Source organism: Chiloscyllium plagiosum, chromosome 12 (genome assembly GCF_004010195.1).
Source record: "Chiloscyllium plagiosum isolate BGI_BamShark_2017 chromosome 12, ASM401019v2, whole genome shotgun sequence".
Classification (NCBI taxonomy): Eukaryota; Metazoa; Chordata; class Chondrichthyes; order Orectolobiformes; family Hemiscylliidae; genus Chiloscyllium; species Chiloscyllium plagiosum.
In genome coordinates this window covers 19,974,465-19,990,961 of record NC_057721.1, presented here as the reverse complement: position 1 = coordinate 19,990,961, position 16,497 = coordinate 19,974,465, and the positions used below count along the sequence as shown (strand labels likewise).

Below are 16,497 nucleotides of genomic sequence, written 5' to 3'. Positions count from 1 at the left end.
TACCATTCCAGGGATCATCGGTGTGAATCTCCGCTGGACACGTTCCAGTGCCAGTATGTCCTTCCTGAGGTGTGGGGACCAAAACTGGACACAGTACTCCAAATGGGGCCTAACCAGAGCTTTATAAAGTCTGAGTAGCACAACAGTGCTTTTATATTCCAACCCTCTTGAGATAATTGACAACATTGCATTCGCTTTCTTAATCATGGACTCAACCTGCATGTTTACCTTTAGAGAATCCTCAACTAGCACTCCCAGATCCCTCTGTACTCTGGCTTTACAAATTTTCTCACTGTTTAGAAAGTAGTCCATGCTTGTATTCTTTTTTCCAAAGTGCAAGACCTCACATTATAGGGTGCATTCTGAAACTATAACGCAGTACAACATTCTTTCTTTCCAAGATTCAATTTCAACAGTAGTCTGGTAGTTTGTATTTGCCAGGTTCAAAGGAATTTTAATATCAAATGTTTTTTCTGCTTATTATTTTAGGTGATCAGAAAATGGCTAACACTAGCTCTGGAGTGAGGGTTTTCCAGGGATTGCTTATTTTTGGAAATGTTGTCATCATGGTATGTATTTGCCAAACTGTTAATGAATTGTGTTCATGTTGCTGTTATTGATGAGAATTGCTAGAAGTGAGGTTTATTACCATTTTGTAGGAAAATAATTCTTAGTAGAGTTTACAATTTTTTTTACATTTTAGACCTTTCAGTGTGATTTCACATTTCTAGTTATTTAGTAGTAAATAGAATTGTTGGAATATTTGTGTCTTTTCAACTATCTACATACAATTTCCTGAAGATAGTCAGTTCTATGTTTGCAAGTAGCAAAGGTTCCCGTAGTACCAGAATTTTAAAATTAAGTGTGCAGGCATTGTGCCCAATGAGTTGCACTGCACTTTTTAAGTGACCCAGTTTATTACCTCCCTTTGCATTATACTACAATCTAATCAACATTGTTTTCTCCATGAACTGGCATTAGAAGTAAACCCAATTTTGCTTAAAAGCAATTTCGAGTGTGCAATTTGTCTGCACTTCCTCCTTCAGTGCATACAAACTCTTCGAATCACTTCCTTCTCATCTTGGCCAGGTAGTTTATACTGGATCCTTAACTTCCTTTCTTCCATTTATATTTACAAGAAGTGTTTTTTTTTGTTTGAACCTCTCTGTACATAATCATCCAGCTCAGAAACAGACCCTTTGGTCCAACTCATCCACGCTGACCAGATACCCTAAACTGATCTTGTCCCATTTGCCAGCATTTGGCCCATATCCCTCAAAACTCTTCTTATTCATGTACCTATCCAGATGCCTTTTAAATGTTGTAGTTGTACCAGCCTCCACCACTTCCTCTGGCAGCTCATTCCATACATGCGCCATGCTCCTGTGAAAAAAGTTGCCCCTCCAATCCTGTTCAAATCTTTCCCCTCTCCCCTTAAACCTACGCCCTCTAGTTTTGGACTCCCCTACCCAGGAAAAAAGAGTTTGGTTAGTCATTCTATCCATGCTCCTCAAGATTTTATAAACCTCTATAAGGTCACCCCTCAGCCTCCAACACTCCAGAGGGGAAAAGAAACCCCTCCTGATTTGGCCTCTCCCTATAGCTCAAACCCTCCAATCCTGGCAATATCCTTGTAAATCTTTTCTGGACCCTTTCTGGTTAGCAACATCTTTTCTATAGCAGCTGTCAATGTAAGAATTGGCATGGATAGCAAATTAGCTAATGGGCAGGAAACAGTGAGTGGGGCTACGGGGTTGTTTTTTCAGGTTGGTGTACCCTATGACCAGTGAGGCATCAGTGCTGGGACCACAACAGTATACAATATATATTGATGATTTGGAGGCAAGAAGTGAATGTATGTGGCCAAATTTGCAAATGACACAAAAATAGATGGAAAGGTAGTTTCTGAAAGAGATACAGACAGTTTATAGAACGATTATTGATATGTTAAGGAAGTGGGCAAAAGCTTGGCAAATAGAACATAATGTGGGAAAATCTGAAGTTGTTCACTTTGGAAGTGAGAACAAAAGAAACAGAAGACTATTTATTTAATTAGAGAAAAACTGCAGAAAGCAACAAATGAACTTGTGTATGAAAGACAGAAAGCTAGCAAGCAGGTGCAGCAGGGAATCTAATGGAATGTTGGCCCTTATTTCAAGAGGTTTGGAGTATAAGAGTAGGGAAATCTTATGACAACTGTACAAAGTGCTGGTGAGACTACATTTGGAGTACTATGAGCAATTTTGGTCTCCTTATTTAAGGATATCATTCATTGGAACCAGTTCAGAGAAGGTTCACTAGGATGTCCTAGTGGAGGGATTGTCTTCTGAGTAAAGATTGAACAGATTGGGACATTACTTATTGGAATTTAGAAGAATGAGAGATGTTCTCATTAAAACACATTCGATTCCTAAGGGGGCTTGAGAAAGTAAACCTCATGAGGGAAAATAGGACCAGAGGGCATAATAAATCTTGAACAAAAACAGGAAATAAAGAAAATGCCTAACGAGACAAACAATTAGCTGACCTGACCATTTATAGAACATAGAACATAGAAGAATACAGCGCAGTACAGGCCCTTTGGCCCTCGATGTTGCGCCAATCCAAGCCCACCTAACCTATACTAACCCACTATCCTCCATATACCTATCCAATGCCCGCTTAAATGCCCATAAAGAGGGAGAGTCCACCACTGCTAACCTTACAGCCTGTTTTATACTGTATTTCAATGTCCTTCCTACCGAAGTGCATCACCTCACACTGCTCTGCATTAATCCTCATCTGCCATAAACCTGAAAACTACACCAATGTGTCACTGTCCTGTTGGAGTTCCACACTGTCCATCACAAACATTATAATTCTTCCAGGTTTAGTATCTGCATATTTTGAAATTGTCCTACAGTCACACACCACACAGAAATACCGATTCACTCACTATTGTGAGGAAGTGCACTATTCACACACTCCCTGAGGACAGACTTAAATACTGACACCCACCAGACAAAGCAAGTGAAATGCTGACAAGGTCACCCTGGAGCAAGAGAAATACCGACAGACATTCCATGTCTGTATTAGTTTCTGCGTATTAATGAGTTTCTCTAAATCTCTGTATCAGTGTGTGTGTGTATATCTGTGTGTGTCTGCGTGGGACGAGTCTGGCAGTCACTATGGTGCTTACAGTGATGTAATATCCACCTGACACGAGTTCTGAGGAAGGGTCACTCGACCTAAAACGTTAACTTTCATTTCTGTCCACAGATGCTGCCAGACCTGCTGAGCTTTATTTTGCTGTCAGTCTCTGCTCGTCTCCCCCCAGCACTGTACAGCTTGGAGTGGAGGGTAAAAATCATCAGAGATTCAGTTTACGAGGGACAGAGGGAGGGCAGCAGCTCACAGCATCATCAACAAACACACACACACACACACAAACACACAGACAGTCACAGGCACACAGACACACACACACTCAGAGAAATAGACACATAACATGTGCAGAGAGATAGATACACACAGAGGGGCACACAGATATACATATAAACGCACACAAATAGACAAGTGCGGACAGAAATGCGCAGATACATGCTTGGACATACAAACACACTTGGAGTCAGAGAGTTACACTGAGTGTTTGTAAACAGACCTATCGGCCCATACAGTCCATGCGGATGATAATCTCAATCTAAGCCAGTCCCACTTGCATGTGCTTGGATCATATTTTCCCAAACCTTCCCTTATACTTGCACTTAATCAAATGTCTTTTCCTTGATCACATTATTCCTATCCAGATGTGCATAAATCCTATCCCTTACAATTTTCTCTAAGACTTTGCCCACAACAGAAGTGAGACTCACCGGCCTATAGTTACTAGGGTTATCCCTACTCCCCTTTTTGAACAAGGGAACCACATTTGCTATCCTCCAGTCTTCTGGCACTACTCCTGTAGACAAAGAGGACATAAAAATCAAGGCCATTTGAACTAAGACTTCACTAATGCCTAATTCCTATTATGTAAAATTTAATGATTTTTGTGTTTCCTTTATCTGGCAGTCTATTTCATTCCAAATAAGACTTGCATGATTGATATTGAAGCTGAAGCTATGGGTGCGTTCTCATTAGGGTGGTTCCAACATTGCCAAATTAATGGTTGGGTGTGGCTGGATTCATTTTACACTCTATATAATGTGTGGAAGGACAAAATGATAACCATTATCTATATTTGCAGAATAGTTTGTGTTTTAGTGTTTGAAATATTAAAAGCTTTATTTGTGTCTATGATATTTAGCAACTTATACAGATCATTAATTTATGATTGCCCTTTTCCTTTTGAGACTCTGACTACTAAGTGAATATTTTGCATCAGTATTTGCTGTGGAAAAGGATATGGAAATATAGACTGTAGGGAAATAGATGGTGACATTTTGCAAAATGTCCAGATTACAGAGGAGGAAGTGCTGGATGTCTTCAAACGGTTAAAGGTAGATAAATCCCCAGGACCTGATCAGGTGTACCCGAGAACTCTGTGGGAAGCTAGAGAAGTGATTGCTGGGCCTCTTGCTGAGATATTTATATCATCAATAGTCACAGGTGAGGTGCCGGAAGACTGGAGGTTGGCAAACGTAGTGCCACTGTTTAAGAAGGGCGGTAAAGACAAGCCAGGGAACTATAGACCGGTGAGCCTGAACTTGGTGATGGGCAAGTTGTTGGAGGGAATCCTGAGGGACAGGATGTACATGTATGTGGAAAGGCATGGATTGATTCGGGATAGTCAACATGGCTTTGTGCGTGGGAAATCATGTCTCACAAACTTGATTGAGTATTTTGAAGAAGTAATAAAGAAGATTGAGGACAGAGCAGTAGATGTGATCTATATGGACTTCAGTAAGGCGTTCAACAAGGTTCCCCATGGGAGACTGATTAGCAAGGTTAGATCTCATGGAATACGGGGAGAACTAGCTATTTGAATACAGAACTGGCTCAAAGGTAGAAGACAGAGGGTGGTGATGGAGGGTTGTTTTTCAGACTGGAGGCCTGTGACCAGTGGAGTGTCACAAGGATCGGTGCTGGGCCCTCTACTTTTTGTCATTTATATAAATGATTTGGATGCCAGCATAAGAGGTACAGTTAGTAAGTTTGCAGATGACTCCAAAATTGGAGGTGTAGTGGACAGCAAAGAGAGTTACCTCAGATTACAACAGGATCTGGACCAGATGGGCCAAAGGGCTGAGAAGTGGCAGGTTGAGTTTAATTCAGATAAATGCGAGGTGCTGCATTTTGCGTAAACGAATCTGAGCAGGACTTATACACTTAATGGTAAGGTCCTAGGGAGTGTTGCTGAACAAAGACTTTGGAGTGCAGGTTCATAGCTCTTTGAAAGTGGAGTCGCAGGTAGAAAGGATAGTGAAGAAGGCATTTGGTATGCTTTCCTTTATTGGTCAGAGTATTGAGTGCAGGAGTATGGTGAAATACATCTGTAGGCTCAAGTGTTTAAAGATTGTCTGTTAACTCTCGGTTTCTCTTTGCAGCTGTGCGGCATTGCATTGACGGCTGAATGTATTTTCCATGTTTCGGATCAAAATGACCTCTGGCCTCTACTTGCAGCAGCTAACAACACTGACGTTTTTGCTGCAGCTTGGATTGGACTTTTTGTTGGCTTCTGCCTGTTTGTACTGAGCATAGTTGGTATATTTGGAATCATGAAATCAGCCAAGAATGTTATCCTAACAGTAAGTTTGAATTCTGTCTGATAGATGTTATTTTATCTCAATTTGTCATTTGCTTTCGATTAGTGCATTTGCCTGGTCCAATACATGATTAGCAATAACCTGACATAACGCTATAAACATTGTATTGATCTGAACTTGGATCTGGCATGGAACCTTTTTACATCCCAGTTGAAAGGTTTTACATGGACTGCTGCTGAAACAACAGTCATTTTGGAATTTGTAAAATATTTCGCTTACCAATAGTGTTTAGTGAACAATACTGTTATGCATAATAAATTGCCAGTATATACTGACTAAATATTTCAGTTTAAGTGTGGGATAAATCTTTCAATATAAAGAATAATTGTATTTGAAATATGACTGTTTTGATACTCAAAAGCATATTTTAACTGAAATGTCAGGTTAGGAGATTACTAATCCAGATGCCTGGGCTAATACTACGTGTTCACATTTGACCACAAAAGCCAATGAAATCTAAATTAATGAATAAAATCAGGATTTATAAGAGTCTTAGTAATGATGACCATTAGGATCAGATTGTTTTTACAGCCTGGTTCAGTAATGTCCTTTCCTTTTAGGGAAGGAAATCTGCCCTCCTTGTCTTGACCTACCTATATTTGACTCCAGACCACAGCAACGTGATTGGCTCTTAATTGCCCTCTGAAAAGGCCTATGCAAATTGCTCCATTTGCAGGCAATCCTATGAAACAGTAAAGAAAGCTGCACATCCATCTAGTTATGGAATTGAAGTCCCAGACTGCCTACTTGAATGTAGTATTGCACCACTGTCCATGAAGGAATTAAAAGTTGCAATTAATCGTGCCCCTGGAAATTTACCATTTGCTAATCTGAATCGTGTTCCTCTTGATGAAGAAATCTGCAGGGATTATCTTATTTCTAGTTTAAGGTCTATATTAGTTAGTAACTTTTTTTTGGTGTTCTCTTTCAGTACATTATTTTGATGCTAATTGTTTACATCTTTGAAGTTGCTTCATGCATCACAGCTGCAACGCACAGGGACTTTGTAAGTAACTTCTTTCCTCATGATCAAACATAAAAATTAAAATCTCTGTATAATTTGGTCAAATCCATTCTCCTATAATGAATGGAAGTCCTGCCTAGAATGGTGATTGATCAATCTCAGTACATAATTTTTATTTAACATAAGTTTTAATCAAATTTACCATCTTGGAAGTTGGAAAGGTAAAACAATGATAAGGTGCATAAATAAACTCTGGTGCTGTAAAATAATGGTTTAAGGAGGTTTCATTCTGCATTTTGCCATTTGATAACAGTCTGGCAGTACTGCTTCCTTATTTTGAATACAATTGCAGGTCTGAATAACCTGGTGAATTGAGTTTGTAGAAGTGTTGTAACCTATAAAATTGAAGTATTTCTCCTGGATTTTCTGGTGCCCAGAAGCTTTGAATATTCATTAAGTTCAGATCAAAATGTAAATGAACTGAAACTTCAGTTGATGGTATCTGACAGGGAATTGTGACTGAACTGGATTGTTTGACACAAACACACAATACAAGCCCATGACTGTGACCTTGCAATCCAACTCAAGTTCGAACATTATATATTTTTTTCGTTTGCAAAATGAGGTTGTTATCAATCATTTAATTGAAACCTGCTTTTTGCTCATTCCAAGGTTTTGCAAAGGGTCAGATTTTGTGTTGGGGGTGAGGTTCCTTTCATAGCTAGCTGCTGTCAGTCCCAGCCTCACCACAGGAAACAGTCTACCAATTACCAGAGTGTTCATTGAAATCTGGTAGGCTGTACAAGTGGCTCTGATCTCCCTCTGCTGGGAATAAGACTGGTGGTAAAGGCCTTTTGAGGGATCTTTATCAAGCTTTTCAAAGCCTCAGTTGGCGCATGGGTGTGCAGGCCTATGAGGCCACCCCTGCCCTGACAATGTGGGGTGGGTAGGTATCAAGAATGTTGCCCAAGTTTTTACAGATGCAAACCTGCCCACGGGGAGATGCCTACCCCAATGAACCTGCTTCCACTCCTCATTAGAGGAGAGTTCCAGTTACTCATGTTTCTCAGGAGGATAAACCACTGTCTTAAATGGGTTTTGTAAAGGGAGCATTCTTTCAGCATCAAACCTGTCAGGGCACCTTAAGATATTTATGATTTCAGTAAGATATATCTCATTTTACTAAATGTCAACAAATCTAAGTCTGGTCTGTCTAATATTTCCTCTAACATGGCTTGTAATCCTGAGTCATCTTCCTTTATAGGAAAAGTGTGCAATGAGTGTCAGTCCAAAGTCTACAAGTTTGTCACATTCCTTTTAAAAGACACTGTTTTTTAAAAGGCTTCATTTTTTTTTACCGGGTTGATTTTTAGACTAAATCTTGAAATTCAACTTGCATTCTGGCCAAAGGGAAACAGTGTAAAGAACTTACGGATTGTTTAAAATACATGAGATCCGTCAGCTTTGGAGGGGAAAGCAAATAGGTGGCACTTCGGAACATTTTCCTCCAACTCTGAATTTGGGTACAATAACTTCTTCTTAATTGTAAACCTGTTTGTTGAGGTATGAGATCCTATTATTCTTTAGTTTTCTTCACTAAAAATATGGTCATTTTTTTTGGAAATCTCTCTCGGTTGTAATTTTTCCTAGATTTCAAATAGTTTCTACACTTTTTTCAGCATCTTTCCAAATATTATTTTTCAGCTGGCTCCAAGCTTTTTCCTCAAGCAAATGCTCCAGTTATATGATAACCGAAATTGGCAGAATGATGATCAGTTCACAAAGTACACGGAGCTCACCCGTTCTTGGAATCGCGTCATGACTGAAGTAAGTAAGACAAGAATTCTTTGAAGGTAGCCAGACAAGTTGAAATGGTTGTTAACAAGGCTCAGGGTTTTATAAATAGAAGTGTAAAGAATAAAAGCAAGGAAGTGCTGCTTCACCTCTACAAATCATTAGTCAGACTACTTTTGGAGTATTGAGTTCAGGTTCTGGACACATTATTTAAGGAAGGATGTCAAACCCCTGATGACTGCCAAGGAAATTTGCTAAAATTATACCAGGAATGAGGAATTTTAGATACAAGGTAAAATTAGAAAAGTTTGGTCATTCTCCTTGTAGCTGAGATGACCTTATTGAGGTCTTCAAATTTTATAAACAATTCAGAGATGGTAATGAAGGATATTCTGTTTCCATTAGTTGGTATTTCAGTAGCTAGGAGAAAGTGAGGAATGTAGATGCTGGAGATCAGAGTCAAAATGTGTGGCGCTGCAAAAGCATAACAGATCAGGCAGCATCCGAGGAGTCCTGATGAAGGCTTATGCCCGAAATGTCGACTCTCCTGCTCCTCTGATGCTGCCTGACCTGTTGTGCTTTTCTAGTGCCACACTTTTCGACTCATTTCAGTAACTAGGGGTCACAATTGTCAGCAAGCGAGCCAAGAGTGAGATGAGGAGAAACTTCTTTGCTGAGGGTGTTGTTAGGATTTGGAATATGCTGCTGGGGGAATGAAGGAAGTGGATTCCACTTCAAAAAGAGCTGGATATATACTTGAAAATAACTTTAGAGGGCAACAGAGATAGGGCTGGAGAATGGGACTAATTGGTAGCATTTTTTTTGGGATGCAGTGCATACACAATGGGCCAAATGGCTGTCAAATTCTATGATTCTAAGAAGAGAGGGAGCTTGTGTATTGTTCTAATTTGCATTCTTACTAGCTCAGCCCAGCCTTCTAGCTTCCTGTTCAGCAACAGTTTATTAATAAGCTGGATACACAATCAGATTATAGAGCAGCATAAAGATTCCAACCTCCTAGCAAAGTACTGAGACCAGTTGCATCTCCGTGTTTCCCAGAGTATCAACTATATATCGTAAATGCTATTGAGAGGGGTAACTAGGCTGATTTCTGAGTCAAGGATTTCCTATGAGGAAAGATTGAGTCACCTGCTTGTGCTCATTTCATTTATAATGCTGAGTGATCTTTTTAAACCCTATCTCTACAGATACACTGAAGCGTTAGGCTAGTGAGTGATATTTAGATGTAATAAGTGCATTTGGGATCATTTTCATCCTGTGGGGGTGAGAAACCTAAAGAATTATTAGCATTTCAGATTCCTTCAGAAGTGGAATTTTGAGTGAAGAACATGAGGAATAAATCTTAATGCTTCACCCAATACACAGCCTATTTTTTATTTTAGGCTGTTAAGAAGCTTAACTACTGAGATTAAGAAAAGTGACAATTTTTTTTTTAAATTAGCATGGAAACTGTACCATATATTAGTGTACACCTGCTTTCTTGGTACCTTAGTTGGAAATGACCGAGGAGATGGGGAAAACATATTGCTGATTAAACTCAACAGCATCTATGGGGAGAAAGCAGAATCAATGTTTCAATTCCAATAACCATTCTGATAAAGAGTCACTGGACTGGAAATGTTAACTTTGCTTTCTCCCCATAGATGCTTCCAGACCTGCTGAGTTTCTCCAACAATTTCTGCTTTTGTTTCAGATCTTCAGCACTTGCATTTCTTTTGTGTTAGGTGAGATGAAAGATTCTCTTTTGTGGGTCAACTCTGTTCTGTCTATATGTGATCCTGTCCTCGCCCTCACTCTTCCACCATTTTGTTTTTTCTGGTCTATGTATCTTAACAATTGTGGTTTGTTGTTTGAGATGTATACTTTCAGTGTTGCTGTATTTCTAATATTCATTGAGACTTCTTTTTGCCTAGTTTGGAAGAAATCATAATAAAATAAAAACCATCACTGCACAGTACCATGAAATCTCTTCCTTATAACATCTAAACAGTTAATAGAGTAGCTCATTTGAGTGAGAAAAAAGGCCTCTCTACCCAATTGTTTGAAGATGGCTGGCCAAAAAGGCATTCACTTAGTCTGTTCCACAGCTGGAAGTTGCATTGGTTTTACAGTATGCAGACCTTGAAGAGACAGTATGTCGCACCTTTGTAGATGAAGTTGTTCTTTTTTCTTGCAGAATAACTGCTGTGGTGTAAGAGGACCCCAGGATTGGATTGAGTTCAACTCTGCATTCAGATCAACCCATTTGGATTCCGATTTCCCCTGGCCACGAGAATGCTGTACAACCGACTTTGTTGACCAATTTCGAAATGTGAATGGTTGCAAACTTGGTGTTCGTGGCTTTGTTCATAATCAGGTAATGTGAAGCTTGGATTATTCACGTTCCTTGTTACAACTGTACTAGGTATTGGTGGCACTGCACCTGGAGTAATGAATTACATTTTGAACCTTTAACGGGTACATAGAATGGAAACTGTTGAGGGAGGGTTCACCAGGCTGCTTTCTGGGACAAAGCAATTGTTTTGAGGAAAGATTGAGCAGGTTGGGCTTGTGCCCATTTCACTTGGAAGAATGAGAGGTGATCATTCACTTGAAACAAAAAATTCTGAGGAACTTGACGAGAGGGATGCTGAAAATGAACAGACAGTTTTAGAAGCGATCTCCATTCAACATGGGGATAAGGTGAAATTTCTTGAGGATCATTAGGATTTGGTCACCTTTTCCCCTGCGAATAGTGGAGGCTGAGTCAATATTATCTGTAGGCTGCATGGTCACTGAGGTCCTGTTAATCCTGATTTGGTGTGCTGATGCACTGACATCCACCTGCTGAACAATATATTCCAGGCTGAGTAAGACAGCTGTTTGATCGTGGGAGTCTAAGGTTATGAGGTTACCAACAAGAAAATAAGTTAGGGTTCACAATGACACTTCTCTTTAGAGGAAAGCAAACATACTTTTTAAGTTAATAATCACACAACATAAGGTTATAATCCAACAGGTTTATTTGGATGCATTAGCTTTCGAAGCACTGCTTCTTAACTGCTTGATGAAGGAGCACGGCTCCAAAAGCTAGTGCTTCCAAATAAACCTGTTGGGCTATAACGTGGTGTTGTGTTATTTTTAACTTTGTCCACCCAAGTCCAACACTGGCTCCTCCAAATCATGTACTTTTTAAGAGCTAATTACCTGTGGTATAGAATTTTTGAAAATTTTGGATCATAATTTCTTTCTCCATAAAAGATGAGCAAGTAACTACTTAAATGGTGGATTTACACAGACTTTAATTAGTGCTTCAGATAATTAGGAAGTCTATATGAAAGTTGAACTTTGATACTTGCCCAAGATAATGCAAGCCCCACTAGTCTACATTTACTCACCTCAGAGGAGGGCAAGCACATCATGTGAACTCTTGTTGAGTCATACTCTTGGTCTGGCTAAAACTTCCTTACTCACCAATCCAGCCTATGTATGAAGCAGGATCACAAGATCTGTACAGTTTGGTGCCTTAAACTAGTGTTGGATACAAGTTGTGCAATTGAAAGAATCAAATCCTAATTGGTTGCAATATATTCTGTCCAATTCCATTAGTGGTGCCCTTTTGCGTATTTTCTTTTAGCTGGAAATGCTCAAACACCTTCATTGGCTCTGCCTGAACTGATTGGGAACATGTTAAGGGAGTTGTGAGAAATTTATAGTAATCATTCACACAGGGGTTGGGGAGGGAATATTTAACGATTAATAACAGGAGACATGAAACCATGTGCAAGAGGGATTTGTGTGACAGCCATTTTGATTACTGGCTCCTCTGGCTAACCTCTACACTTAAAAAGGTTAGCAACCAAACCACATCTTGAAAAGATAGCAAAAGGCCAACCAAGACCCACAGATGGTGAGGAGAAAAGTGTACCACACAGATACAAAAAATTGAAAATTAGCTTGAACTTGATTGAAGTGTCCTCTTTCTGAAATGTAAAAATGAACAAGTTGTATTGATGGACATAAGTTGTAGCTGTTCTATACATAAATCATAATCAGTTTTTGACTTTGCTAGTGGGTGGTTGCATGCCCACTATAGTATGCTGGGTGACAATACCTTACAAGTTGACTCCCATTAAAAATGAGAACCTGTGATCATGCTTTCAAAGTGCTGGCTGCTCTGTAAACAGAAGAAACATTGGCAAATCCAAAATTCTTGTGCATGTCATTGTTTGGCTTGTCTTACGAGAATTCCTAAAAGCGTGGCATTCCAACCAGAACTCTATCAACAAACACATCAAGTTAGACCCCATCTATCACCCCCTGAGAAAAGGAACAGGAAGTGACATCACCACAGGAAATGACATCACCAACCCAAAGAAACCCAAACATATAAATAGAAGCAGGAATTTTAGCAGTGCTTCACCTGAGGCCCACTGAAGGTGTTACCTAGTAGGGTAATGAAACTTTTGGAAATGAACCTTCCAGCTCAGTGAGCAAATCTACATTGCAAACCTCAACCTGAGCTACAAATCTTCTCTGTATTTGATAAACAACAAGTCCTATTGCAGTACCAACTGCATTATCTTCTGCTTTCCAAGTCAATACGTAATCTGTACGCTGAGATACCAGTCTGAAATATACTAGTCTGGCTGTGGGTGCTTGAGATTATGTGGACCTTTTTTTTATTGCTAAGAAAGGGCGTTCATCTCCTTGTTTACTGGAGCAGTCCTTTTTCTACACAAACTCTCAAACACTGTTCTCTAGTTTAGTCTTTAGGGTCTCTTTCTTCACATACTCATTCTGTAATGGTGTCTTCTCTGTTAGTTATGTCAGTCCTGTAGAATCATAGAATCCCTACAGAGTGGACCCATGCAGACACTGGGAGAATGTGCAAACTCCACACAGACAGGTACCCAAAGCTGGAATTGAACCCTGGTCTCTGGCACTATAGCAGCAGTGTTAACCACTGAGCCACTGTGTTGCCCCATCAGATAAACAATAAGTCCCCTTAATCATGTTGTTCCATGCTGTACACAATCCACCACGTTGTGCTCATCGTATTCAGTCTAATTTCATGCAGTTCCTTATCCCAAGGAAACTTGAAGAATTTATTAGTATATTTTTTAAATTGGTGTAACTATAATTTCTGATTGCTCTCTTATATTTTTGCAGGGATGCTTTGAATTTATTTCTGGCCCTCTGAACAGACATGCTTGGGGTGTAGCATGGTTTGGATTTGCTATCCTTTGTTGGACTGTAAGTCTCTTTCTTTTTTTTTTCCATGAGCATTATTTTGCTTGTCAATGCATTATCCTACAATACATTGATCATACAGTAATGCCCTATGCTATGTTTCCTTCAAATTTTGTGCACAATGTTTTTTTTAACAAAAAATTGTTACCATGCATATAGGTTAATTATCATGGTGTGGTAGGCCTTGCAGGCTGTCATGTAAATCAAAGTTGCTGATTAATCATCTGAATAACTTGAGTGAATACCCCTTGGTCTCATCAAGTAGATCTGAGCATTGAATGTCATATTATTTGATTTTGTAACTTGATGCTGGATTTTTAAATAAAAGCAGCCAATGGCTTCATTTGGCCTTGATATGAGCTTTTTAAAATATAGCAGAATTGTTTTGTCTGCTTCTCTCCTCCTTTCCACTAGACTAGATTGTTGCTCCATTTGGTGCAATCAATTGCTAATAATGTTTCCTAAATGAACATTCACATGATACCTAGTAAGTTCATGCCAACATTGAACTGTGGCATGGAGGCTGTCAGCACTCACCCCTACTTTAACTTCAGTGAATACGTTTTGCAGTATGAGTTACTGAATTCCTGTTAAGACTGATAGATTGCATTTACCCTCATCATCTGAGTGTGCTTAGGTGAACATAAGAATTGCAAGGTGGATTTAACCCTGCCATTCAATAAGATCATGACTGAGCTGCTTGTGGCCTCAACATCACTCTTTGTCAGTCCCATAATTCTTTTGATTTGTTGACTTTAAGACAAACCCTATCGTCTTGAATCAATTATATCCACTGTTGTCTGGGATAGAGCATAAGCATTCCATAGACTAAAGCCTGTACTACAGTTGGAGTTGTTTCAGCACATATCGAGTTGAAATGGCACATGTACTTAAAACATGAGATTTTTTTTTGTTCATTGATGTTTCTCTGTCTTTGTGCTATTAACTGAAGAAGCTCCAGTCAATGTATCATCTGCAGAAAACAGACTCCCTTTATATTCATCCATTATTGTAGTACAGAGTCTATGATGCACTAAATTTAATTTGAAATTGATATTTTAATCATACACAGATTCTTTGGAGAAATAATGAATGCTTTTTGAAGTGAGTCATGGATTGGGTAGAGAAGATAGAACATAACTTATAGATACATGATTGGCTTAGTCCAGAGGACAAACACTCCAGCCTGACATTTCAGTGCAGTAATTGGAATAGTTGTCTTTTGGATTAGATGTGAAACAGGTTCCACCTACACTGTATGAGATAAAATGGCTCTTACACAAGAGAGAATCCTTTGCTTCCCTCTTGTATTAGCCAATATTTATTGCTCAACCAGCATGGTTATTATTGCAATATTATTTTCATCCTAACAGCAGAAGTTGCAATGATAGTGAAAAATGTGTTTTGACTATTTCTATATGGATAACATAAGATAGACTTTATAGCATAAGTGAATATTTTGTTTTCTTCTTGTTTCAGTTCTTTGTCCTTGCTGGATCAATGTACTTCTATGCAATACTGAACAATTAATGGCATTGGACTTCAAACATGGACTTGAAATCAAATCTGTTTGCAACCTTCCCACCTTGTATGGCAATACTGAGGACTCTTAGTCTGAACCTGTGAAGTATTGGGAGTTGTAATCTGTTCTGTTTATATTCAGTCCCTTAGATTTCCTCTTGCACCTTCCACTTGCTGACGTGGGGAAGATCTTATATAATAGACATAGTTGTTGTTTCTGCATTTTTAAAGTACTCTTAATTTTATCGGATGATGAAAATAGGCCAAGATTCAGAAAACTTCTGTACATCTGCCTGAACTTCAACCCAGTAACAATGTTGTGATATTAGCTTCACCATAAACTATAACTGCTAGTGGGAATTGGTTTCTATTTGCCTCACGAAGTTCTTAGCTCTTGGCGAGGATTAAATACTCTGAGTTGGTGAGAATAGATGAACCAATGTTCAACTTTAAACGATAGTTCAGCTACTCCTAGCTATACAGATGGTTAGGATTCTGTTCCACAGTTTGTAACTTGAGGGCAGATTAGTCCGTTAAACTGGCTTCCTACAAGGGGATAGATTAGAAAGAAACACAATCCCTTTAGTCATGGCACAGCAAAAGAAAAACCTTAAGTGTCTAAGCCTCTCACTCTTGCAACCTTAAAATTTAAACCTACATGTTTAAAGTAATTAAATTATCATCAATGTCTTCTTGAATAATGAAATGATTTGCATGCAGTGGTTAGTTACTAGTGTAACGTAAACAAGTAAAATTGTACTGTTGACTGTTACTTTTTGTGACATTGGGGTTATCAATGTAGAAACACCTGAAAACAAATTTTGTAGGAAAGTAACTATAAGTGAAGGTGATGAATTTGGTATATTTTCCACCTCTTCTGTAAACTGAATATTAAACATGTAATATATAATGTACATTATGGGTTTATAGTGTACAAATCATTTAATTTTTAAAAATAAATTATTGCCCTGAAGGTTAATGTGCAGTTGCTTAAATTAAACATTACAAGAAAGGTGAATCAAGTTGAGCTCCAGAATTCTTGAATAGATCATGATCATCCAGGAGGATAATGTCTCTGGTCTCTTGGAAAATCACTCGAACATGAACGAATGATGACATCTTCACTGAAGTCTAAAGATATGCAGATTAGGTGGATTGGCTGTGGGGAAATGCAGGGATAGGTGGGGGAGAGGAGCAGATGGAATGCTCTTCGGAGGATTGGTG

The 16,497-nt window shown here is 39.0% G+C and overlaps 1 protein-coding gene across 1 annotated transcript in view; it reads left to right on the top strand.

Moving 5' to 3' along the window:
• The window catches only part of LOC122555036 (uroplakin-1b-like), a 22,175-nt gene extending 5,929 nt beyond the window's left edge, over positions 1-16,246 (top strand). The window contains exons 2-8 of the mRNA XM_043700661.1: positions 490-569; positions 5,523-5,723; positions 6,673-6,747; positions 8,410-8,532; positions 10,697-10,876; positions 13,672-13,755; positions 15,232-16,246. Coding sequence (XP_043556596.1) covers positions 501-569; positions 5,523-5,723; positions 6,673-6,747; positions 8,410-8,532; positions 10,697-10,876; positions 13,672-13,755; positions 15,232-15,282 — 783 coding nt within the window. The 5' untranslated portion in view covers positions 490-500 and the 3' untranslated portion in view covers positions 15,283-16,246. The remainder of the gene's footprint in view (positions 1-489; positions 570-5,522; positions 5,724-6,672; positions 6,748-8,409; positions 8,533-10,696; positions 10,877-13,671; positions 13,756-15,231) is intronic.
• The last annotated feature ends 251 nt before the right edge of the window (positions 16,247-16,497 follow it).